This window comes from Stenella coeruleoalba (genome assembly GCF_951394435.1).
Source record: "Stenella coeruleoalba genome assembly, chromosome: X".
Classification (NCBI taxonomy): Eukaryota; Metazoa; Chordata; class Mammalia; order Artiodactyla; family Delphinidae; genus Stenella; species Stenella coeruleoalba.
The window spans coordinates 38,237,080-38,262,926 of NC_137152.1; the positions used below are offsets into that span (position 1 = coordinate 38,237,080).

The 25,847-nt window shown below is 47.3% G+C and overlaps 3 protein-coding genes across 11 annotated transcripts; 1 reads left to right on the plus strand and 2 right to left on the minus strand.

Moving 5' to 3' along the window:
• Window positions 1-394: 394 nt before the first annotated feature.
• Window positions 395-3,304, minus strand: PRAF2 (PRA1 domain family member 2). The gene is made up of 3 exons (XM_079910277.1): window positions 3,012-3,304; window positions 1,639-1,856; window positions 395-1,205 (listed from the first exon to the last, which is right to left on the minus strand). Exons 1-3 carry the CDS (start codon window positions 3,188-3,190, stop codon window positions 1,066-1,068), a joined length of 537 nt encoding a protein of 178 aa, XP_079766403.1. The 5' UTR covers window positions 3,191-3,304; the 3' UTR covers window positions 395-1,065.
• Window positions 3,305-3,662: 358 nt separating this feature from the next.
• WDR45 (WD repeat domain 45) lies at window positions 3,663-8,878 on the minus strand. 9 transcript variants are annotated; one of them, XM_079910359.1, is made up of 11 exons: window positions 8,786-8,878; window positions 7,270-7,341; window positions 7,068-7,142; window positions 6,874-6,978; window positions 5,903-6,008; window positions 5,685-5,779; window positions 5,108-5,187; window positions 4,787-4,995; window positions 4,605-4,664; window positions 4,376-4,521; window positions 3,663-4,129 (listed from the first exon to the last, which is right to left on the minus strand). In XM_079910359.1, exons 2-11 carry the CDS (start codon window positions 7,322-7,324, stop codon window positions 4,020-4,022), a joined length of 1,041 nt encoding a protein of 346 aa, XP_079766485.1. In that variant the 5' UTR covers window positions 7,325-7,341; window positions 8,786-8,878; the 3' UTR covers window positions 3,663-4,019. The 9 variants fall into 9 exon arrangements, with proteins under 9 accessions (XP_079766485.1, XP_079766483.1, XP_079766484.1 ...); XM_079910357.1 differs by having other exon boundaries at window positions 4,605-4,706; XM_079910358.1 differs by having other exon boundaries at window positions 5,903-6,011.
• Window positions 8,879-23,082: 14,204 nt separating this feature from the next.
• On the plus strand, window positions 23,083-23,402 carry LOC307180537 (cytochrome c oxidase subunit NDUFA4-like; the record flags this gene model as incomplete). Its single annotated transcript, XM_079910913.1, has 1 exon — window positions 23,083-23,402. One exon carries the CDS (start codon window positions 23,083-23,085, stop codon window positions 23,329-23,331), a length of 249 nt encoding a protein of 82 aa, XP_079767039.1. The 3' UTR covers window positions 23,332-23,402.
• Window positions 23,403-25,847: the final 2,445 nt, after the last annotated feature.

A 25,847-nucleotide genomic window follows, 5' to 3' on the forward strand; every position in this document is an offset into this window, starting at 1 on the left:
ATGTATTTTTACAAGAAAAAAATATATAGCATCATGGAAACAGCCTGTGATAATGTCATCTGCTTTGGTTTTACTTGCTTTGTGATGTGGGGCAACTTCTTTGCCTGTCCGTGCTCAGATTCCTAGCCAAGAGCTCTTAGTAATACAAATGCGGGCAGCAAACACTCCGTGCCCTTAACTCCCTTGTGTGTTAGTGCCACCCTAGAGGTAATAGGTTCAAGAAAGGAACTGAGAGCTCCTCCTTCAGCCCACATATTTGACAGGGACCCAGTCAGAAAGTCTCTGGTAGAATTGAAAAGCAGGTCACTTCTGGCCATTGAAACACACAGACTTTACCCAGGAGGTCCAAATGGGCTTGAGCAATGCAACAGCCTTTATTGTTGTAGCAACACTGATATATATGCCCCATTCCTGGTCAGGGCTACCCCCACCCCACCCCACCCCATCCCACCCCTTGGTCCTTGTCACTGTGGAACTTTGTGGGGGGTGGGCTGGGGAGTGGCAGAATCCCTAAGCAGAGCTGGAGGGAGGCAAGTGGGACTGGTGAGTGTTGGGGTCACCTGGGACCAAGAGTTCAACTGGGTCAGGATACCTGAATCCTCCACCCAGATGGGGGCTGAGAACACTTGGATCCTGGGTTCAAAGCTGGGGTGGGGTCTGGAAAAGCCTTGGTCCAGGGTTCAAGATCTGAGAATGCCTTGGGCCCAGTCCCCAGCTTTGGGGCTGAGCGTGGGAGATAGGTGGGTCCCAGATTGGGGTTGAGGGGGAGTGTCTCTGGGCCCAGAGTTTGAGGTTGGCCACGGATGCTCTGGTCTCTAAGCCCCAGTTTTGGGCTGGACGTGGGTGTCTCTGGTTCCCAAGTTCAGGGCTGGGAAGACTCTGGTTTCCTAAACTGGGGGGCTGGGTATGAGGGAATATCCCAGTTTGGGACCTGGGGGAAGGGTTGCAGTTGTCCTGTTTTTTGAACTGGGCAGGGGCTCCTATTTTAAGGACTGGGAAAGGGCTCTGGGTCTGGGCCAGGGTGGGGATGGCATTCTCCATGTCCTAGGTACAGATCCCAGGGCCCTAGGATCCAGCCTCCTGTTCTTGTCCCAGCGCCTCCAGCAGCAACCCCATTGGCGTCCGCTTGAGACCAATGCTCTCGATCTGGTTCTCAATCTTGTTCTTGAGGTTGCGCAGGCGCAGTGACGCGTGCACCAGGATCACTGTGGGCAATACCGAGAGGAGCGGGGTCAGTGGGATGGGACATCAGCCTTTAGCTAATGGGGGCCCAGAGAAGGGAACTGGAGCACAGGCAGACCAATGGCGTGGTCGGTAGCCAGGACGCCTCTGAACCCTGCTAGTGTGGCGGAGTAATGAGCTTCGCAACAGGGGCGTGGCCAGGGAGGGTGCCCAGTAATGGGGACGTGGCCGGTGGAAGGCACTTCATACTAGCAGTGACGCCCAGAAGGGCGGTTGTAAGAGAGGCGTTCCCAGGGAGGGGAGCAAAGCCAGGGAAGGCGCTTTGTAAAGGAGGTGTGGCCTTGCCCGCCGGGTGTCCCAGCCCCCTCTCAGCCCAGGAACCAGGGTAGGGCGGGCCTGGCGCCGTTTGCGAGCGGTGGCCGTCTTCCCGGCCATCTCAGGGTAGTGGAGACTCACGAAGCACGGGCCCGGCGATGCTGAGCAGGAAGGTGCAAGCGCCGCCCGCGGCCCAGAGAACGAGGAGGCCGACGGCAAGCACTGCGGCCAGGCAGGCGGCTGGGTGGCTGCGACGGCAGCGGCGCACGGCTGCTCGAGTCTCAGCCGCCCACACCAGCATGCCAAGGGCCACCGCCACTACCAGCGCGCTTAGGAGGGTGTGCAGCGGGCGCACGTACCTGCGGGGACAATGGAACTAAGCTAGCCGGGCAGGCGGGGAGAGGGCCGCCTGGCCCCCGTGCCTCCCAGACCACCGTCCACCAGAGTCCGTGCCCCAAGAGCTTTGGTTCCCACCCCACCCCCACCCCCCGCCCCCGCTCCGGACCCTCCAGCCCGGCAAATACTCCCGTCAGCCCTGTCTCCAACAGGTCCACCCTTCAGGGATTCCAACTCCCAGGAGCCCTGGGCTCCCCTGTGGACCCTCATTTATTTCTTGTCAATCCTACAGTCCCATCTTCCTTAGATCTCCTGCTTCAGGCCCTCCCATTCCGCTAGGCCCCAGGGCTCACAGCCTTTCCCTTCTCTTTCCTTCCGACCTTACCCCTGCAGAACCCACTCCAGCCGGCCCCCCATCCCAACGTGCCCCAAAACCCACTCTTTGCAAAGGCCCAGCCCTTGCAAATTCCTCTTCCAGTCCTTCTGTTTCCATACATTTCCCTCTCCCCAGGCCCAGAGTCCCTTCCAGACTTCCCTTCAAATTCCCCCTCCAGATTCCCATTTCCTATAGATTCCTCCCTCCATCATTACTAGAACCCCTTCCAGGCTTTCAGTGCCACTTAACTTCCAGTCCTGCCCAAGTCCCTCTTCCAGGTTCTCCATCCCTCCCTGGTCTCAGGCCTTCCATCCCCAGGTCCTCCCTCTAGACTCAAGTTCCCCAACAGGTACCTGCTCCTGGAGCATTCCAATTATAGCCAGGCCCCTCTCCAAGCCCAGATCCTCCACAAGTCCACCCTTCAACTTGACCACGTCCTGTCCCTGTCGTAAGTCCTCCAAGGCCATATTAATCTGGCCCCATCACACCTCAGGCACAGTCGTGTCCCACTTTCGGGCCCTCCTAATCTTCAGGTCCACACTTCCCCCTACCCCCGCAGGACCCACTCCAGCCGGCCCACCCCCCCATCCCAACCTGCCCCTAAACCCACCCTTTGCAAAGGCCAATCCTTTCAGATTCCTCTTCCAGGCCTTCTATCTCCCAGTTTCCCCTTCAGTTTCACACTCTACTGAATTCGCCCTTCAAGGTCTTGCAGCCCCCTCAAAATCCTGCGGGTCCACCCTCCATGCCCAGCGGGCGCCCCCGGCCAACCTGCGCCTCCCTCCCTCCCTCCCTCCCTCACCCGGCCAGAGCGAGACCGAGGCCGAAGCAGATAAGGTAGTTGGTTTGATAGTAGAGAAGGTTGTTGATGACGCGGTGGCACCATCGCTGCGGGTCGCGTGGATCCGGGGCCGCCAGACGCGCCGACCCCAGAACGAAGTCGTCCAGGGCGCGTAGCGGTGGCAGCCGCACCTCCGACATCCTGCCGGTCGATGTAGCTGGACCAGTCAGAGGAGCGGCCGGACTACAACACCCGTTCTACACCGCGCCACCGTGGGGCACACCGGGAAACGGAGTCTGGGCCCTGCAACCACTACCCTGACGACCTAGTGGACTGAGCAGGCGCAGCAGCACACGTGACCAAAAATACCAACAACACGCCGGAACTGTAAGGTAGCAGGGGCCGCTGGGAAATTAAGTCTCCGCCGCGGGGCGAGGCATTCCCGTCCACCCCCAGGCGGGGGCGCCACAGGGACGGTTCTGGGCGGTGCTGGCGTCTCTGGCACACAGTGGCCAGACATTAGAGGACATGCAGAGACTGTCAGAAGGACCCGAGCAGGATCCCACTTCCTTCCTGTCAGGGTCCAAGAGGTTCACACCTTTCCAGGAAACTCCTGCAGGGCTTTTTCAGCCTCATCTCCTCCAGGCCCCACTCCCGAGGTCCAGCCATAAATACTATTAAGGGCCTTTTATTCATATTCATCATATCAGAGATCGTCTCTTTCTAGGAAGTCTTTTAAAAATCCCCACAGGTTGGATTAGGGCACCCACTCTGGGTCCCTAGCAGTCTTCTCCAGGCTGGGAGCCCCAGGGGGGCCGCTGTCTCTCTGAGTCCCTGGCCTGGCTCTGCGGGCACACAGTCATCAAGAAGTGCTTGGGGCGACTGAGCTGTTTAGGCATTGCTCTTAAGAGTGAAAAGTGGGCACCTGCTCCATTAATGTTTGCTGGCTGGTAGCTTCCACAGCACTCCCACCCCCGCACAGGCTTTGCAGTCTGCCACTGCAGGTCCCTAGCACAACCCACAGGGTCCTTAAAAGTCATCGTCATCACAGATGTCAAGGTACACATCGAAAGCCTCTCTGTTGCAGTTTCCATCGGGAGTGAAGACATATTTGTGGAAGGTCCCATCTACACAGATGGCTGGAGGAGGGGGGAGGATTGGAAAAGGTTAGATGCTGCCAAAGCCACACACTCCAGTCCTCTCAGGTGTCCCGTGGCTCAGGGTCTATCTCCAGGTCTTTGCCACGTGCCATCTCCCTTAGCGATGGTGGAAGTGAACCAACCGTTTGGCTCCCTCAGGCCTCCCATGCCCTAAAATTCTTTCAGGTCCAATTTGTAGGCCTTCGCCCATGCAGTACCCCCCAGTCAAGGGCTATTCCCACTCACCAATGACAGAGTTGACATTCTTGGAAGTGTTGCGACCAAAAGCACAGATGCAGGCTGACTCAGCAGGCACGGTGAAGCTCGCCAGGCTCCATTGAGAGTCCACATACTGCCCAATCATAGGCCCCACCTTGCCCACGCGAGCCAGCCTGCAGGCAACACTGGCTAAGCCCAGGTGTGATATATGGGCAGGGGGATGGGGGTGAGGCAGGGTGGGGCAGGAGGCACTCACGCAGAGCGGCGGTTGAGGCGGGTATCCTTGAGAGCAAAGATGTGGACTGTGCCCTTATCACTGGACGCACACAGGAAGGAAGAATCATGGCTGAAGTTGATGCTGAAAGACAGACCAGCGATGACGACGCCCATGTCATGTGGTGTGAGGTCAGGAGCCCACCAGGCATACCCTGTGCTCACCAGTAGAGGGTGGCGGGGTCAGTGCCTCGGCGCAGCTCCACCAGCTTCTCCTTGGACTGCGTGTCAAAAAGGCGAATAAGGGTGCCCTTCTGAGAGGCCGAGGCCACTACCGTGCCTGGCTGGTTCAGAGACACGCAGGCCACGTCGCTCTGATGTGCATTGATGGTAAACGGAGCAGATGAGGTGCCGGGCTTTGTGCTTGCCAGGTCCTATGGTAGAAGGAGCAGTTTGGGCTTGGGGTAGGTGGTAAGGAGGTAAGTTGCCAAGAGTCCACAGGGAGAGCCAGCCCACCTACCCACCCCTGCCCACTGGACAGCTCACCACAAGTTGCAGGCTCCCGCACTTGTGTCCTGGGAACACTAGCAGTTGTTTCTCCAGGCTGGGGCAGAGGTCACAGAGCCCTAGGGTGGGGTGGGGGGCTGGTAAAGAGGACGTTGGGGCCAGGCAGGGTCTCAGGATGGACAGAGCTGGATAAGGGCCGGACTTCAACCTTCCACGATACATGCTACCCACAGAACCCACAGGGGGCTTGTCCTCAGGTGTGCTCCCCACCATCAAGGCAGATTCCCTGCCTCCCTATGCAGCTGTGGCAGCCCCAGGAGGCCCAGGAATCCCTGGCATACCCATTAATGTCCTTAATGAGCCTTTCTGCTCTGCTATCTGAGGCAGCCAGGGGTGAGGCGGGGATGAGAGTAGAGAGAAAGAACTGGCTAAGGATGGGAAAATGGATAGAATGGGAGTACGGGCATCTCAGCCCATTGGAGCATCTCTATGCAAAGACTCTCTCCCTGCCTCTCTTTCCCAGTTACTCGTTGTGTGCCCCTTTCTATCTCTCTTCTGCCCCTCTGCCCCATCCACTGCCTCCTGCCACTACACCTGCATCTCTGGGTCCTCTCACCCTTGGGGTTGTCCCGGGTGTCAAACTCAAACAGCTTTCGGGGATTGTCGGGGAAGGAGTACACATAGATGCGGTTCTTCAGCACGATCACGATTCTGTGGGCATCACACAACACAGGATGGTCGTGAGGGGAGGGCAGGGTGCCCATGCAGGACTAACCCTCTAGCCTGCTGTGGGGACCTCCGACCTCCCCCACCCCCAGCCCACCTCAGGCTCACTTGTCATGGCGCATGCGCACAGCCAGCACTGGCTTGGTGAAGGTGAACTCCAGCACCAGCTTGTCCTTGGAGTCCTTGCCCTCCCGGGCATCGTCCCAGATCAGCACTGCTGGGCAGGTGGGTTGTCGGGGCCAAGGTTTAGGGTGAGGGGAAGCCCTGGTGACACAAGACCTACCCCTACTCCCCATGGGACCTCAACCCACTTGCTTAACCTTTTGCTAACACGCAATATGACCTCACACAGCATGAGCACTTGTAGATGTGATTCCTGAGAAGACAGGTTCTAGAACCGTTATACTCATTTACAGATGAGGAAGCTGAGGCTCGAAGGGGTTTTCTATCTAGCCAAGGACCTCACAACCCATCAGCAACCAAGCAGGGACTCACATCCAGGCCTGTAACTTCTCATCAGTAACTATTTCTGCCTCCAGGGTCCCAGCTCATACCCCCCAGAAGATTTCTGTGAGGAATCCTAGGGCATCTTTTGCCATGTCCCAGTGGGATCAACAAAAGCCCTTAAAATAAGATGGTGCTTGAGACTCAAAGCAAGAGGGCACCAGGGAAACAGCCCCGAGATTTTAAAACCTATTAGTTGTGTCACCTTGGATAAATCACTTAACCTCTTTGGGCCTCAGTTTCTTCATCTGCAAAAATGGGGATGATGATACTTCCTACCACACAGAGTCATGTGAGGATTAAATGAGTTAATACATGTAAAGTGGTAACAACAGCACCAGGCTCACAGCAAGCGCTCCATAGGTAAGGACATGGCATACAGGAGGCATTCAACAAGTGTCTGTTAAATGAAGACAAAACACCAAGCTTCTCAAGTGATAAGATCCAGGACTTGTAAGATGTAGGCCTCACTGTGTGACTCTGAGTTACTCTGACATCTTCATTTGCCAGAGCCTCCGGGAGGCCAGGATTCCGGGGAATCTGGGCCAAGGGTGGGACCGGATGAGGACACTTACCTGAGATCTCTGAGAACTTGGGGCTGCTACCACCGCCCACCAGGGCCAGCAGGTTGGAGCGGTGCAGCATTTCCACCAGGCCCATGCTGCCCACCTGCTCATGGTCTGGACAAGGACCAGGGTGTCAGTAGGGGTGGGTGCCAATGCCCAGCCCAGCCCTTCTGCCCATTGCCCCTCCCCCACCGACAGCTCACCCAGATGCCCCTTCTCCATCAATGGCTCCACGTTGTAGATGCGCACACCTGTCTCCATAGCGCAGCAAAAGCAGCCTGGGGACGGGAGGAATCCGGGCTGCCTCAAAGGATGTCCAGATGGGAAGCTAGGGGTTTAACACCCACCTCTGGCCATTCTCTCCCTCCCTCCCTCCCAAAAGGGCACAGGCACAGCCTCTCTCACTTTGATCTTGGTTGAAACGCAGACTGGTCACTCCTCGAAGTGGCTGCTGAGTCATGGTCCAGGATTGCTTCCCTGGACACAAATGGGGGTAGGGTTGGGAAGAGTCCTGGGGTCTGTTCTCTGAGTCCTAGAACTCCTGTCCCCAACTGATTTCTTCTTCCTCCTCCCACTCTGCTACCTAACCCCAGCAGGACTGCAAAGAAGACAAAATCAGGGGGAGAATCCTAGGGTTTCCACTCTAAGCTCCCAAGACCCCAAAGAGCATGGACAGGAACATTCGCATCTTCTTACACTTGGTTGACTCCAGCTCTCTCGGCCTACCCTGACCTGGACATCCCCACCTCCTCCTTACTCCCTCCCTGACTGACTGCTTATCAAGAGATAATGGGGTAGGGGGTATCCCAGTGATATCTCCTCTCTACCCTCAGCCAATCCTGGCCCCAGTGCCCAACATGGCCTGGAACCACCCCCTACCCACTTCTCATCCTTACACCTGGACCCAGCACCTAAGTCTGCCTGTCAATAAATGGGGAAAGGGGGCTCAAACATCCACCTCTTCCTGCACCTCCCTGACCTGGCCCTGAGACCTGCTACAGTTGGTCCACCGCTCACAGGAACTCCCCCGCCACGTCCTTCTACTCCAACCTATTCTACCACTCCAGAGCTCTCTCACACCTTCCTTCCCCACAGGCTTCCTGAAATCCCTTCAGGATCCCATTCCCACCTCCACACAACCCCTTCTCATGACATGCTAACTTCTGTCCAACCATGGACAACCTGGACCTTCCCCCAGACCCCTGTATGCCCTAAAGACCCTACTTCAGGATTCCCTTATCACTCCAAATCCCCCACCCCTGGGACATACACTTCCATATGTTCTGCTGTCCCTGACTCTGACATGGGTTGGCTTGGACGTACCCCCAAGAATTGCATCCCCCTAAGGTTCCTCCTCCAGACCCCCTATCGTCTCCCCAAGACCCTGCTCCAGGGCACCCCAACCCCTCAAAACCCTTGCCCAGGACACACACTTCCCAAAACCCCTACCTGGGACAACTCAATCCCCCCCACAAGACACCTGCCCTAGACCCCCCCTAATATTCTTGTCCCAGAGTCCCCATACTCCCTTCAAACCCCCATCTCCCCAAAACCTTTGCCCAGGCACACCCCTTCCCACTCTCCAAACGTCCTCCCTTCCCCCCTGTACCACCTCCACCGGACCGCCTCGCCCCCAAAGACCCATTCTTTAGACAGCCCCACCTTGCAAGATCCCTTTTTTGGGACCCCCATTCCAAAGACACTTGCCACCCAGGAACCCTGCCCAGGGATGCCTCACACATCGCTACCACCACTGATGTCTAAGACCACCCTCATACTCCATCCAGTGCCAGCACCTACTCAAGATCCCTGTCCTAGATACATCCCCATCCACCAAGACCCTTGCTCAAAAGACCCCTCCGTCCCCCAGATCGCAACCAATTCTTGCACCATGCCCCAGCTCCCTGCCGCCTGCACTGACCTGACCTCTGCGCGTCCCCTGCTCTCGGTGCCGCCCACGGCCCGGCGTTCTGACCTCCCGGGCCTTAAAGCCCCACTCCCTTGTTTACATCAGGCCTTACTTCCGGGGGAGGGAGTCTGTGACCGGAAATGACTCACCCTCGCTGGAAAGCGCGGCTGCAGTCTTCCTAAACCAGCTTCTGGGTCTTTGGAGCAAAGAGAGGGAGCGCGGCGTTCCCCCAGGAGAGAGCGGGGAGCAGAGGACGCTCCGCCACGGCATGACTGTCTGAAGGAACCGAAGACGGGTGGGAGAGAGAGAGCCTTCCCCTCGCTGAGCGGAAAAGGGCGAGAATTCCGTAACTGGGTCCTGCTCGGAGAGCTAGCGGCGTTACCTTCTGGGCTAACAAGACTCGGACCTCCGAGGTCCAAGAGGGGCCGCCCCTGTTAGCTATTTGTAGTTCTCCCAGACTTCTAGGGAAGCGACCGGGGAGCCTCGAGGCGGGGGTGAGCCTGGAGACCTTCAAAGCTGAGTCTATCCCCATAGCCAGGGGAAGCCAGGATGGGATTCCCCACCCCACCCATGCTTCGTTTTATTTACAAAGTGAAAAAGTATTTTTGATGGCAAGAGGTTATAAGTGTTCAGTGTGGGAGGAAAAAAGACCCCAATTATGTACATACTGGAAATATTTTTGTATTCAACTTATAAATTTTGAGATGTGGACTCAACGTGTAGTTTTGAGAAATAATAGAGAAATCCCATGTGCTTTAACACTTACCCCTGAAGGTAACATGTTGTATAGTAAAATACTACACTCAGAATGTTCACACAGTTGTGATACTAAGTATCACACAGTTGTGACACTGAGTATCACACAGTTGTGATATTGACACAATCCACCCATCCTTTACTTTTTTTCAAATATTGTTTTGATGCTTTAAAAAATTATTAATATATAATGGGCATCTGTTTTATTCATCCTTTTTAATTGATTCATGATATTCCGTGGAATAAATGTATAACTGTTCAGCTGTTCCCCTACTGATGGCCATCTAGGTTGTTTGATGTACTGTGTTGTCAACATCCACAGACATATTTACTTGTGAATTTTGGCCCCATGTACTACCCTAGGCGTGACTCCATCGCTGTGCTCCTCAGCAAAGCCAATCTTCTGGCTTTCTTCGGTCTCTACTTCCTCACATCCCAGAGCACATTTAGCTTTTTTTTTTTCTTGGCCACGGCATGGGATCTTAGTTACCCGACCCGGGATTGAACCTGGACCCTTGGCAGTGAGAGGGCCAAGTCCTAACCACTGGACCACCAGGGAATTCCCAGAGCATATTTAACTTAATTCAGTTTGGCTTTTGTCACTTCCATGTCTCTGAGACTGTTCTTAACCAGATCACTGATGAGTAACAATCTTCCCAAACCAGCAGTCACTTCTCTACACCTTCCTGTAACCACCCAGCATATTCCACAGTTTCTTGCTCTCACTCTCTTTGTTTTCTCCTATATCTCTGGCTACTCCTCCATCTTTATCCAATTTCCAAATACTGTGGTATCCTTGGGTATGATCCTGGCCGCCTTACTTTTGTAGTCAGTATTCTCTCCCTAGGTGACTTCATGTTGTCTCATAGCCTTAATTATTGCAAATATTTGGAAGATCCACTAATTTAGGCCTCTAGCCTAGACCTCTTTCCTGAACACCAGACATATATGCTATGGCCTGTTTGACGTGTTCACCTGGATGTCTCATAAGGCATCTCACATTTAACGCATCCAAACAGATCTCTTGAATTTCCCTGGCTCAACCAACCTCCTGTCTCCCTCATCTCAGCCAATAGCACCATAACACCCAGTCTGTCACTTGAGCCAAACAGCAGATATATCATGGTTGATTCTCCTTATTTGTCATTGGCAAATTCTGTTGGTCCCACTGTCCAAGTGGTATCACAAATACAACCCCTGGCTCATGCACTTTTAGTCAAGATGGAGTAACAGGGAACAAATTTGTCCTCTCACATGAAACAACCAACCACTGCCCCCCCCAAAAGGAAGAATACATGAAACAACGGTTTTTAAGACATACACATCAGACAGTGAAGGACAGTGATCCCTGAGAAATGGGAAAGAAGATGAGCCCCAAACTGCCCCAAGTTACCACTTGGAGAGTTTTTTTGTTTTGTTTTTTTCATTTTAACATCTTTATTGGAGTATAATTGCTTTACAATGGTATGTTAGTTTCAGCTTCACAACAAAATGAATCAGTTATATATATACATATGTTCCCATATCTCTTCCCGCTTGCGTCTCCCTCCCTCCCACCCTCCCTATCGCACCCCTCCAGGCGGTCACAAATCACCGAGCTGATCTCCCTGTGCTATGCGGCTGCTTCCCACTAGCTATCTACCTTACGTTTGGTAGTGTATATATGTCCATGCCTCTCTCTCGCTTTGTCACAGTTTACCCTTCCCCCTCCCCATATCCTCAAGCCCATTCTCTAGTAAGTCTGTGTCTTTATTCCTGTTTCACCCCTAGGTTTTTCATGACATTTTTTCCTTAAATTCCATATATATGTGTTAGCATACGGTATTTGTCTCTCTCTTTCTGACTTACTTCACTCTGTATGACAGACTCTAGGTCTATCCACCTCATTACAAATAGCTCAATTTCGTTTCTTTTTATGGCTGAGTAATATTCCATTGTATATATGTGCCACATCTTCTTTATCCATTCATTCGATGATGGACACTTAGGTTGTTTCCATCTCCGGGCTATTGTAAATAGAGCTGCAATAAACATTTTGGTACATGACTCTTCTTGAATTATGGTTTTCTCACGGTATATGCCCAGTAGTGGGATTGCTGGGCATATGGTAGTGTTATTTGTAGTTTTTTAAGGAACCTCCATACTGTTCTCCACAGTGGCTGTATCAATTTACATTCCCACCAACAGTGAAAGAGGGTTCCCTTTTCTCCACACCCTCTCCAGCATTTATTGTTTCTAGATTTTTTGATGATGGCCATTCTGACCGGTGTGAGATGATATCTCATTGTAGTTTTGATTTGCATTTCTCTAATGATTAGTGATGTTGAGCATTCTTTCATGTGTTTGTTGGCAGTCTGTATATCTTCTTTGGAGAAATGTCTATTTAGGTCTTCTGCCCATTTTTGGATTGGGTTGTTTGTTTTTTTGTTATTGAGCTGCATGAGCTGCTTATAAATTTTGGAGATTAATCCTTTGTCAGTTGCTTCATCTGCAAATATTTCCTCCCATTCTGAGGGTTGTCTTTTGGTCTTGTTTATGGTTTCCTTTGCTGCGCAAAAGCTTTGAAGTTTCATTAGGTCCCATTTGTTTATTTTTGTTTTTATTTCCATTTCTCTAGGAGGTGGGTCAAAAAAGAACCTTGCTGTGATTTATGTCATAGAGTGTCCTGCCTATGTTTTCCTCTAAGAGTTTGATAGTTTCTGGCCTTACATTTAGGTCTTTAATCCATTTTGATCTTATTTTTGTGTATGATGTTAGGGAGTGATCTAATCTCAGACTTCTACATGCACCTGTCCAGTTTTCCCATCACCACTTATTGAAGAGGCTTTCCTTTCTCCACTGTACATTCCTGCCTCCTTTATCAAAGATAAGGTGACCATATGTGCGTGGGTTTATCTCTGGGCTTTCTATCCTGTTCCATTGATCTATATTTCTGTTTTTGTGCCAGTACCATACTGTCTTGATTACTGTAGCTTTGTAGTATAGTCTGAAGTCAGGAAGCCTGATTCCTCCAGCTCCGTTTTTTGTTCTCAAGACTGCTTTGGCTATTCGGGGTCTTTTGTGTTTCCGTACAAATTGTGAAACTTTTTGTTCTAGTTCTGTGAAAAATGCCAGTGGTAGTTTGATAGGGATTGCATTGAATCTGTAGATTGCTTTGGGTAGTAGAGTCATTTTCACAATGTTGATTCTCCCAATCCAAGAACATGGTATATCTCTCCATCTATTTGTATCATCTTTAATTTCTTTCATCAGTGTCTTATAATTTTCTGCATACAGGTCTTTTGTCTCCTTAGGTAGGTTTATTCCTAGATATTTTATTCTTTTTGTTGCAATGGTAAATGGGAGTGTTTTCTTGATTTCACTTTCAGATTTTTCATCCTTAGTGTATAGGAATGCCAGAGGTTTCTGTGCATTAATTTTGTATCCTGCTACTTTACCAAATTCATTGATTAGCTCTAGTAGTTTTCTGGTAGCATCTTTAGGATTCTCTATGTATAGTATCATGTCATCTGCAAACAGTGACAGCTTTACTTCTTCTTTTCCGATTTGGATTCCTTTTATTTCCTTTTCTTCTCTGATTGCTGTGTCTAAAACTTCCAAAACTATGTTGAATAAGAGTGGTGAGAGTGGGCAACCTTGTCTTTTTCCTGACCTTAGCGAAATGCTTTCAGTTTTTCACCATTGAGGACGATGTTGGCTGTGGATTTGTCATATATGGCCTTTATTATGTTGAGGAAAGATCCCTCTATGCCTACTTTCTGCAGGGTTTTTATCAAAATGGGTGTTGAATTTTGTCAAAAGCTTTCTCTGCATCTATTGAGATGATCATATGGTTTTTCTTCTTCAGTTTGTTAATATGGTGTATCACGTTGATTGATTTGCGTATATTGAAGAATCCTTGCATTCCTGTGATAAACCCCACTTGATCATGGTGTATGATCCGTTTAATGTGCTGTTGGATTCTGTTTGCTAGTATTTTGTTGAGGATTTTTGCATCTATGTTCATCAGTGATATTGGTCTGTAGTTTTCTTTCTTTGTGACATCCTTGTCTGGTTTTGGTATCAGGGTGATGGTGGCCTCGTAGAATGAGTTGGGGAGTGTTCCTCCCTCTGCTATATTTTGGAAGAGTTTGATAAGGATAGGTGATAGCTCTTCTCTAAATGTTTGATAGAATTCGCCTGTGAAGCCATCTGGTCCTGGGCTTTTGCTTGTTGGAAGATTTTTAATCACAGTTTCAATTTCAGTGCTTCTGATTGGTCTGTTCATATTTTCTATTTCTTCCTGATTCAGTCTTGGCAGGTTGTGCATTTCTAAGAATTTGTCCATTTCTTCCAGATTGTATATTTTATTGGCATAGAGTTGCTTGTAGTAATCTCTCATGATCTTTTGTATTTCTGCAGTGTCAGTTGTTACTTCCCCTTTTTCATTTCTAATTCTATTGATTTCAGTCTTCTCCCTTTTTTTCTTGATGAGTCTGGCTAATGGTTTATCAATTTTGTTTATCCTTTCAAAGAACCAGCTTTTAGTTTTATTGATCTTTGCTATCGTTTCCTTCATTTCTTTTTCATTTATTTCTGATCTGATTTTTATGATTTCTTTCCTTCTGCTAACTTTGGGTTTTTTTGTTCTTCTTTCTCTAATTGCTTTAGGTGCAAGGTTAGGTTGTTTATTCGAGATGTTTCCTGTTTCTTAAGGTAGGATTGTATTGCTATAAACTTCCCTCTTAGAACTGCTTTTGCTGCATCCCATAGATTTTGAGTCGTCGTGTCTCTGTTGTCATTTGTTTGTTTCTTGGTATTTTTTGATTTCCTCTTTGATTTCTTCAGTGATCACTTCATTATTAAGTAGTGTATTGTTTAGCCTCCATGTATTTGTATTTTTTACAGATCTTTTCCTGTAATTGATATCTAGTCTCATAGCGTTGTGGTCAGAAAAGATACTTGATACAATTTCAATTTTCTTAAATTTACCAAGGCTTGATTTGTGACCCAAGATATGATCTATCCTGGAGAATGTTCCATGAGCACTTGAGAAAAATGTGTATTCTGTTGTTTTTGGATGGAATGTCCTATAAATATCAATTAAGTCCATCTTGTTTAATGTATCATTTAAAGCTTGTGTTTCCTTATTTATTTTCATTTTGGATGATCTGTCCATTGGTGAATGTGGGGTGTTAAAGTCCCCTACTATGAATGTGTTACTGTCGATTTCCCCTTTTATGGCTGTTACTATTTGCCTTATGTATTGAGGTGCTCCTATGTTGGGTGCATAAATATTTACAATTGTTATATCTTCTTCTTGGATCGATCCCTTGATCATTATGTAGTGTCCTTCTTTGTCTCTTCTAATAGTCTTTATTTTAAAGTCTATTTTGTCTGATATGAGAATTGCTACTCCAGCTTTCTTTTGGTTTCCATTTGCATGAAATACCTTTTTCCATCCCCTTACTTTCAGTCTGTATGTGTCTCTAGGTCTGAAGTGGGTCTCTTGTAGACAGCAAATATATGGGTCTTGTTTTTGTATCCATTCAGCCAATCTGTGTCTTTTGGTGGGAGCATTTAGTCCATTTACATTTAAGGTAATTATCGATATGTATGTTCCCATTCCCATTTTCTTAATTGTTTTGGGTTCGTTATTGTAGGTCTTTTCCTTCTCTTGTGTTTCTTGCCTAGAGAAGTTCCTTTAGCAGTTGTTGTAGAGCTGGTTTGGTGGTGCTGAACTCTCTCAGCTTTTGCTTGTCTGTAAAGGTTTTAATTTCTCCATCAAATCTGAATGAGATCCTTGCTGGGTAGAGTAATCTTGGTTGCAGGTTTTTCTCCTTCATCACTTTAAATATGTCCTGCCACTCCCTTCTGGCTTGCAGAGTTTCTGCTGAGAGATCAGCTGTTAAACCTTATGGGGATTCCCTTGTGTGTTATCTGTTGTTTCTCCCTTGCTGCTTTTAATATGTTTTCTTTGTATTTAATTTTTGACAGTTTGATTAATATGTGTCTTGGTGTATTTCTCCTTGGATTTATCCTGTATGGGACTCTTTGTGCTTCCTGGACTGGATTAACTATTTCCTTTCCCATATTAGGGAAGTTTTCAACTATAATCTCTTCAAATATTTTCTCAGTCCCTTTCTTTTTCTCTTCTCCTTTTGGAACCCGTATAATTCGAATGTTGGTGCGTTTAATGTTGTCCCAGAGGTCTCTGAGACTGTCCTCAGTTCTTTTCATTCTTTTTTCTTTATTCTGCTCTGCATTAGTTATTTCCACTATTTTATCTTCCAGGTCACTTATCCATTCTTCTGCCTCAGTTATTCTGCTATTGTTCCCATCTAGAGTATTTTTCATTTCATTTATTGTGTTGTTCATCATTGTTTGTTTCATCTTTAGTTCTTCTAGGTCCTTGTTAAATGTTTCTTGCATTTTGTCTATTCTATTTCCAAGATTTTGGATCATCTTTACTATCATTATTCTGAATTCTTTTTCAGGTAGACTGCCTATTTCCTCTTCATTTGTTAGGTCTGGTGGGTTTCTATCTTGCTCCTTCATCTGCTGTGTGTTTTTCTGTCTTTTCATTTTGCTTATCTTACTGTGTTTGGGGTCTCCTTTTTGCAGGCTGAAGGTTCGCAGTTCCTGTTGTTTTTAGTGTCTGCCCCCAGTGGCTAAGGTTGGTTCAGTGGGTTGTGTAGGCTTCCTGGTGGAGGATACTAGTGCCTGTGTTTTGGTGGATGAGCCTGGATCTTGTCTTTCTGGTGAGCAGGTCCACGTCTGGTGGTGTGTTTTGGGGTGACTGTAGACTTATTATGATTTTGGGCAGCCTCTCTGCTAATGGGTGGGGTTGTGTTCCTGTCTTGCTAGGTGTTTGGCATAGGATGTCCAGCACTGTAGCTTGCTGGTCATTGAGTGAAGCTGGGTGCTTGCTTTGAGATGGAGATCTCTGGGAGACTTTCGCCCTTTGCTATTATGTGCAGCTGGGAGGCCTCTTGTGGACCAGTGTCCTGAAGTTGGCTCTCCCACCTCAGAGGCACAGCACTAACTCCTGGCTGCAGCACCAAGAGCCTTTCATCCACACAGCTAGCTCCTTAATTTGGGATGATTCGTTGTCTATTCAGGTATTCCACAGATGCAGGGTACATCAAGTTGATTGTGGAGCTTTAATCCGCTGCTTCTGAGGCTGCTGGGAGAGATTTCCCTTTCTCTTCTTTGTTCTCACAGCTCCCAGGGGCTCAGCTTTGGATTTGGCCCCGCCTGTGCGTGTAGGTCGCTGGAGGGCGTCTGTTCTTTGCTCAGACATGACGGGGTTAAAGGAGCCGCTGATTCGGGGGCTCTGGCTCACTCAGGCCGGGGGTAGGGAGGGTCACGGAGTGCAGGGCCAGCCTGCGGCGGCAGAGGCCGGAGTGACGTTGCGCCAGCCTGAGGCGCACCGTGCGTTCTCCCGGGGAAGTTGTCCCTGGATCCCGGGACCCTGGCAGTGGCGGGCTGCATAGGCTCCCCAGAAGGCGGTGTGGATAGTGACCTGTGTTCGCACACAGGCTTCTTGGTGGCGGCAGCAGCGGCCTTAGCGTCTCATGTCTGTCTCTGGGGTCCGCGCTTTCAGCCGCGGCTCGCGCCCGTCTCTGGGGTCCGCGCTTTTAGCCGCGGCTCGCGCCTGTCTCTGGAGTTCCTTTAAGCAGCGTTCTTAATCTCCTCTCCTCGAGCACCAGGAAATAAAGAGGGAGGAAAAAGTCTCTTGTCTCTTCGGCAGGTGCAGACTTTTCCCCGGACTCCCTCCCGGCTAGCCGTGGTGCACTAACGCCCTGCAGGCTGTGTTCATGCCGCCAACCCCAGTCCTCTCCTGGCGCTCCAACTGAAGCCCGAACCTCAGCTCCCAGCCCCGCCCGCCCTGGCGGGTGAGCAGACAAGTCTCTCGGCTAGTGAGTGGCGGTCGGCCCTGATCCTCTGTGCTGGAATCTCTCCGCTTTGCCCTCTGCACCCCTGTTGCTTGGCTCCGAAGCTCCCCCGCTCTGCCACCCGCAGTCTCCGCCCGCGAAGGGGATTCCTAGTGTGTGGACACTTTTCCTCCTTCACAGCTCCCTCCCGCTGGTGCAGGTCCCGTCCCTATCCTTTTGTCTCTGTTTATTTTTTCCTTTTGCCCTACCCAGGTACGTGGGGGTTTCTTGCCTTTTGGGAGGTCTGAGGTCTTCTGCCAGCGTTCAGTAGGTGTTCTATAGGAGTTTTTCCACGTGTAGATGTATTTCTGGTGTATCTGTGGGGAGGACTTGGAGAGTTTTCATGCTGTGGCACAGAAAGGGGAGAAGGTAGAGCCTGGTGGCCTCCCTAAATTAAAATAATCCAGAGAGACAAGGACAGTTAGAGTTCGAAGGACAGAATATCAGGAGAGAGCTTCACAGAGAGAGAACCAAAGAGATCTGCAAAGAGTCCCCCTTGAATATTCAGCAGAGTACTGATAAGTGCATGCATATGAAGAAACTACCCAAGTCCAGGGAAAGAACCATCCAACTGGATTAGAACTAGGCCTGGCACATAGGTCAATTGGAAGAACATAATTCACAGGGCATAGAATACACAGGAAGGTTGTGGGGAATAATTAGCCCTGGACTAAGTACCAGTGCAGACCCAATTAACAAATCATAGAAGGAAGACCCTGAAAGATCAAATTGTTTCCAAGTAACTTAACTATCTCAGTACAAAGATCAGGAAGATTTATAGGAATACTAATAATAAAACCCTAGCACCTAAGGTAAAATTCACAATGTCTATTATCCAAACAAAGATGATTAGGCACAAAAAGAAGCAAGAGGTACATACCACAATATGGAATAACCTTGAAAAACGTATGTCAAGTGAAAGGAGCCAGTCACAAAGGACCGCATATTGTATGATCCCATTTATAGACAATGTCCAGAATAGGCAAGTCCATAGAGACAAAGTAGATTAGTAGGTCTGGTGGGGTGGGGGAGGAAGGTAACTGGGGAAAAAAAGGCAATGACTGCTAAGGGGTAGGGGATTGCTTTTTGGGGTGTTGAAAATGTTCTGAAACTGAGTGTGGTAATGGTTGCAGAACTCAGTAAGTATACTAAAAATAAACATTTAACTGTACACTTTATTTTTTTAATGAATTTATTTTATTTTTGGCTGCATTGGGTCTTTGTTGATGTGCACGGGTTTTCTCTAGCTGCAGCGAGCGAGGGCTGCATTTCGTCGTGGTGCGTGGGCTTCTCATTGCGGTGGCTTCTCGTTGTGGAGCATGGGCTCTAGGTGCGTGGGCTTCAGTAGTTGTGGCACGTGGGCTCAGTAGTTGTGGCTCGTGGGCTCTAGAGCTTGGACTCAGTAGTTGTGGCACACGGGCTTAGTTGCTCCATGGCACATGGGATCTTACTGGACCAGGGATCGAACCCATGTCCCCTGCATTGGCAGGCAGATTCTTAACCACTGCGCCATGAGGGAAGTCCTAACTGTACACTTTAAATGGTGTATTGTGTGGCATGTGAACTATATCTCAATAAAAGAGTGTTGGTTTTTTTTAAGCAGGAAAACATGAACCATAATGATCAATCAATGGAAACTAACACAGAATGGACACAGATGTTAGAATTAGGAGACAATGATGCTAAAAAAGTTATTAAAGCTACACTGCATATGTTAAAAAAGTTGAGCAGAGACATGGAATATATATAAGTACCCACAATGAAATCCTAAAGATGAAAAATACACCAGATGGAATTAATGACTAGACATTGCAGAAGAAAAACATCAGTAGTTTAAATCATAGCAGTAGAAACTAAGAAAATGGAACAGAGGAAAAAAGAATCCCCAAAAAATGAAAATAGAAAAAAGCATAAATGAGCTGTGGGACAATTTCATGTGGCCTAATATGCAGGAAATAGAATCCCCAAAGGAGAGGAAGGGGGACAGAAAAAGTACGTGAAGAAGTAAAGTTCTGAAACTTTCCAAAATTAATGAAGGATATAAATTCACAGATCCAAGAAGTTCAATGAACATCAGCAAAAGGTAGATGAAAAATACTACACAAAGGCACATTGTGGGAATTCCCTGGCCATCAAGTGGTTAGGACTCTGTGCTCTCACTGCCGAGGGCCCTGGTTGGGGAACTAAAATCCCACAAGCCACGTGCTGTGGCCTAAAAACAAACAAACAAAGGCACATTGTTATAAAACTGCTCCAAACCAATGATACAGAGAAAATCTTTTTTGTTTATTTTTTCTTCCAATTTTATTGAGATATAATCAACTTACAGCACTGTATAAGTTTGAAGTGTACAGCGTAATGACTTGACTTACATACATCATGAAATGATTATCACAATAAGTTTAGTGAACATCCATCATCCCATATAGATACAAAATTAAGGAAATAGAAAAAAAGTTTTTCCTTGTGATCCTCTTAGGATTTACTCTCTTTTATATATAACATACAGCAGTGTTAATTATATTTATCATGTTGTACATTACATTCCTAGTAGTTATTTATCTTATACCTGGAAATTTGTACCTTCTGACTGCCTTCATCCAATTTCCCCTCCTCCACCCTCACCTCTGGTAAACACAAATCTGATCTCTTTTTCTATGTGTTTGTTTTTGAAGTATAATTGGCCTTCAACCTTCCTGGTGCTGTTATAACTTCTGATTATAGAAGTATCACCCACCTTCACCTCCACAATGAGTGTTTTACCTCACCTTTTCTCCTGGAGCAAATAGGACTTAACATCTTTTTTTTTTTTTTTAATTTTTGGCCAGGCTGCGCAGCATGCAGGATCTCAGTTCCCTGACCAGAGGTCGAACCCGCACCCCCTGTATTGGAATCGTGGAGTCTTAACCACTGGACCGCCAGGGAAGTCCCTAGGATTTAACATCTTATTTGAATTAAGATGGGTTCCTAAGTCTTTAAATCCTTTTTAGTTTGCTTTTCAAACCAGTGGTCTGGTTATTTACTTAATGCTGTATATTAATAGGACAGTCACCAGAGAATGAAGAATGATGCACATGCCTGTCATACAAAGTTGTCATGGGGAAGGGTGTCAGGATTGAAAAGGACCAAGATCTAATGACTGAGTAACCAGTGGAAGAAATCCAAACTTGGATGAACGTTTAGACATTCCAGATTTGTGGGAATGAGTTGTAAGTATCTATGTCTCAGTAAAAATCTTTCTCAAAACATAAATCTGGAAGTTAAGCATGGCTCTGCTCAGACCCGGTTGGGTCAACTTTAATATTAGAATTGCTCCTTGGAACATTTCACCTTCTTTTGTGGATGTGGCTCAATGAATTAATTTTCTCTAATGCATCCTGGAAAATGGATTGTTTGTAGATTGAGAAATTGGTTAAGTTTTGCTCTGATGTCTTGAAAAGTAGCATACTAATCCCCTTCATTTAACAACTAATTATTGAACATTCATTCATTCATTTATCCAAAATATATTGAGTGCCTCCAACACACCAGGCACACTGTACTAAATTTGGGGGATCAAACAGTAAACAGAGCAATGTCCTTGGAGGAGAAAGGTGATGAATGAATGAATATACATATATTTATATTTATATATAAATTAGAGATAAGATGGATTAGGAGACAGGAAGGGTTGAGGTAAGAGTAGGAAGTTGTATATTATTTGGATGATCAAAGAAACTTCTGTGATAAGGTGACATTGGAGCAGAAACCTGAAGGGAGGGAGGGAATGAACCCTGTGGAAATTTGGGGGAAGAGCATTCTTGGCAGAAGGAACAGGATATCAGTGCAGCTTGAGCAGATGAGTCACAGAGGGGTGGAGTGGGGGCAGAATATGCAGGGCCTTGTAGGCCATTAAAATGCTTTGGCTAATTGTGAACATGTGGTTTCCCAAACCTGAGTAACTTTCTCACATCCCTCTGTTGTTCCCTACTATCCCTTGGCCACATCCTCTGGATAACTTGTACCAATTCCTGAAGGCTTAGTTTTTGCATTATACTTTCTTGAGAGTCTTTACTAATATAAAAGTTGGATTAAAAATTCCTCCCCCATGGTGCTCTGCACCCCCCACAATGTTACAAGGTACAGAGTTGACTTGCTATGCTTGAGACTTCTCCAAGGGCAGATGTTATATATCCCCAGTGCCCCTCATCAAACCTAATACTTAGTAGATGCTCAAGAAAATGTTTGTTGAACCAAATAAATGTACAATCATAAAAAAATGCTTTTGGCTACTATTCTGAGTGGGATAGGGAGCCATTTGGAGGGTTTGGAGCACAGGAGAGAGACACGACCAGACTTGCCTTTTCAAAATAGCACTGGCTTCTGTGTGTGGACTAAGGCAGGGAGCAGGAGAAGGTAAAGCAAGGAGGGAAGTTGGAGGCTATTTCAGTAAATCAGGCAATGGTTTTTGGTGGTTTGGACACTGGGAAGTGGAGGAGACAAGATGTATTCTGGAATTATTTTGAAGGTAGAGCTGCAGGGATATGTTGATGGGTTAGATATAGGGTGTGTGGATGATAGGAGTTAAGAATGACTCTGAAGGTTTTAGTTAAGCTGAGAGTCAGCTGGAGGAACAGATTAAGAGGGGGAATTGGGAGTTTTGTATTATTTTTGTGAACTCTGAAATGCTTATGAAATATCATATAGAGATGTTGGGTAGGTGATTGGATATAACTGAAGGTCAGGAGTGAGGTACAGGCTGGAGATAACAAATTTAGGAGGCATCAGTATATCAAAGTCATTTAAAGTCAGGAGACAGAGGAGATCACCTAGGGAGTGAAAGTAGGTGGGGGGAGGTTAGAAGCCTAAGCCCTGAAGCATTTCCAAGGTACAAAGATCAGGGGAAAGAGGAGGAACTGGCAAAAGATTGAGTAGGAGCAGCCAGTGAGGCAGGAACAGAACCAAGAAAGGATTTCTGGAAGTCAAGAGAAAAGGCATTTCAAGAAGGGAGTCAAATGGTGCTGAGAGGGAGGAATTCCCTGGTGGCGCAGTGGTTAAGAACCTGCCTGCCAATGCAGGGGACATGGGTTCGAGCCCTGGTCCAGGAAGATTCCACATGCCGCGGAGCAACTAAGCCCGTGTGCCATAACTATGGAGCCTGTGCTCTAGAGCCCGCGAGCCACGACTACTGAAGCCCGCGTGCCTAGAGCCCGTGCTCCACAGCAAGAGAAGCCACCGCAATGAGAAGCCTGCGCACCACAACGAAGAGCAGCCTCCACTCGCTGCAACGAAGACCCAACGCAGCCAAAAATAAATAAATAAATAAATAAATTTAAAAAGTTGCTGAGAGGGAAGATGAGGAGTATTCATGATATGCAGGCACTGGGTGTACAAAGATGAACCAGAATGCCAGGCACATAGTAGGTGTCCATGTACTTTTAATTGTAACAAAGTATACATAACATAAAATTTACCGCCTTAACCATTTTTGAATGTACAGTTCAGGAATGTTAAGAATATTCACATTGTTGTGAAACAGATCTCCAGAACTTTTTCATCTTGCAAAACTGAAACTCTGCTCGGCGCAGAGACTGTTTAGTCCTGGGTCTTGCAAGTTTATTGTTCTCTCCGTCTGGACTCGAGGCTTCTGTCACAACCATGCTCCGCCTAATCATCGGTCAGGCCAAGAAGCATCTTAGCTTGATCCCCCTCTTCATATTTATTGAAGCGGGAGGTACTGGAGCAACACTGTATGTCTTGCGCCAGGCATTGTTCAATCCAGATGTCAGTTGGGACAGAAAGAGTAACCCAGAACCCTGGAAAAAACTGGGTCCCAATGATCAGTACAAGTTCTACTCAGTGAATGTAGATTACAGCAAATTGAAGAAAGAAGGTCCAGACTTCTAAATGAAATGTTTCATTATAAAGCTGCTTAGAATGAAGGTCTTCCAGAAGCCATCTGCACAATTTTCCACTTAACCAGGAAACATTTCCCCTCTAAATGCACGAAATCAGGGACCTCCCTAGTGGTCCAGAGGTTAAGACTTGGCACTTCCACTGCAGGGGGCGCCGGTTCGATCCCTGGTTGGGGAACTAAGATCCCACGTGCTGCGTGGTACGGCCAAAAAGTAAAAAATAAATAAATAAACGCACGAAATCATGTTGGTGTATTGTGTTGGGGTTTACACTGCTTAATAAATAGTCTGAAACTTGAAAAAAAACCCTGAAACTCTAGACCCATTAAACATCTCCCCATTTCCCCCTCCCCCAGCCCCTGGCAACCACCTTTCTACTTTATGTTTCTATGAATTTGACTCCTTTATTGGCTATATTGGGTCTTAGTTGAGGCACGCGGGATCTTTCGTTGCAGCGCACGGGCTTCTCTCTAGTTATGGTACATGGGCTTCAGAGCATGTGGGCTCCGTAGTTGCAGCACACGGGCTCTCTAGTTGTGGTGCACAGGCTTAGTTGCCCCGTGGCATGTGGGATCTTAGTTCCCTGACCAGGGATTGAACCGGTGTCCCCTGCATTGCAAGACCAATTCTTAACCACTGGACCACCAGCGAAGTCCCAATTTGACACCTTTAGATATATCATATAAGTGGAATCATACAGTATTTGTTTTCTTATGACTGGCTTATTTCACTTAGCATAACATCCTCAAGGTTCATCCGTGTTGAAGCATGTGTCAGAATTTCCTTCCCTTTAAAGGCTGAATAATATTCTATTGTATGAATATACCACGTTTTGCTTATCAATTCATTTATCGATGGACACTTGGATTGCTTCCACCTTTTGGCTATTGGGAATAATGCTGCTATGAACATGGGTGTGCAAAGTCTCTTTGATACTGTGCTTTCAATTAATTTGGATATTTGTCCAGAAGTGGAATTGCTGGATCATATGGTAATCGTTTTTTTAATTTTGGGGGGAACTGTTTTCCGTAGCAGCTGCACCATTTTATATTCCTACCAGTAGTGTGCAAAGGTTCTAATTTTCTCCACATCCCAACCAACACTTCTTTTCTTTCTTTTTTTTTTTATAGTAACCATTCTAATGGGTGTGAGGCCCAGAAAATTGTCATTCTTGACCTGTATAGCAGTTCCCTGGAAACCTTCACTTATAGGGCTTGTCTTTATTTGACCTGATTCAGAGCTCTCTCAGGTCAAATAGCCTTTTAAAAAATAACTGGTGAAAACTGTTTAACATCACAGTTGCCCGAGGTTGTGATAACAGCTGGAGAAAACAAGTTGACCAAAAATCATGAAAAACTGGGAATAAGATATCCAGAGGGACCTTGAAAAGCTCTGACATACTTCTGGGATTCTGGAAGGCCATATGCATGTGCAAGTGCAGGGCTACAAGCATGCCAAGGAAAGAACTGAGAAGGCCCTAAGCTTTCAACTCTGGGTGATTTTTTTTTTTTTAATCGGCGTATAGTTGATTTACAGTGTTGTGTTAGTTTCAGGTGTACAGCAGAGTGAATCAGTTATACATATACATATATCCACTCTTTTTAAGATTCTTTTCCCATATAGGCCATTACAGAGTACTGAGTAGAGTTCCCTGTGCTATACAGTAGGTCTTTTATAAAATTTATTTTTGGCTGCGTTGGGTCTTCATTGCTGCCCGTGGGCTTTCTCTAGTTGCGGGGGGCAGGGGCTACTCTTTGTTGCAGTGCACAGGCTTCTCATTGCGATGGCTTCTCTTGTTGCAGAGCACAGGCTCTAGGCACGTGGGCTTCAGTATTTGTGGCTCGTGGGCTCAGTAATTGTGGCGTGCGGGCTCTAGAGCACAGGCTCAGTAGTTGTTGTGCACCGGCTTAGTTGCTCCGTGTCATGTGGGATCTTCCCAGACCAGGGCTCAAACCCATGTCCCCTGCATTGGCAGGCAGATTCTCAACCACTGCGCCACCAGGGAAGCCCTACAGTAGGTCCTTATTTGTTATGTATTTTATATATAGTAGTGTGTATATGTTAATCCCAATCTCTTAATTTATCATTTTCCCCCACGTTTTCCCTTTGGTCACCATAAGTTTGATTTCAAGATCTGTGAGTCTGTTTCTGTTTTGTAAATAAGTTCATTTGTATAATTTTAAATTAGATTCCACATATGAGCAATATTGTATATTTGTCTTTCTCTGTCTGACTTACTTCGCTTAGTATGATAATCTCTAGGTCCATCCATGTTGCTGCAGATGGCATTATTTCCACCTCTGGGTGATCTTGAAGCTCTGTGGAGAACTCTGCTAAGGCAGAGTTGTAAACTACCTTGCTGGAGTGTTCAAGCATGCTCCAACACACACAGAGAAACCCTAGGCAAAGGTTGAAGACTTATTGGTTCAAAGGATTTGAAGAAATCTCTCTCTAACCATTAGCTGACCACTAAGTTAATGAAGCAGAGACTTTGGTGACCACACATAT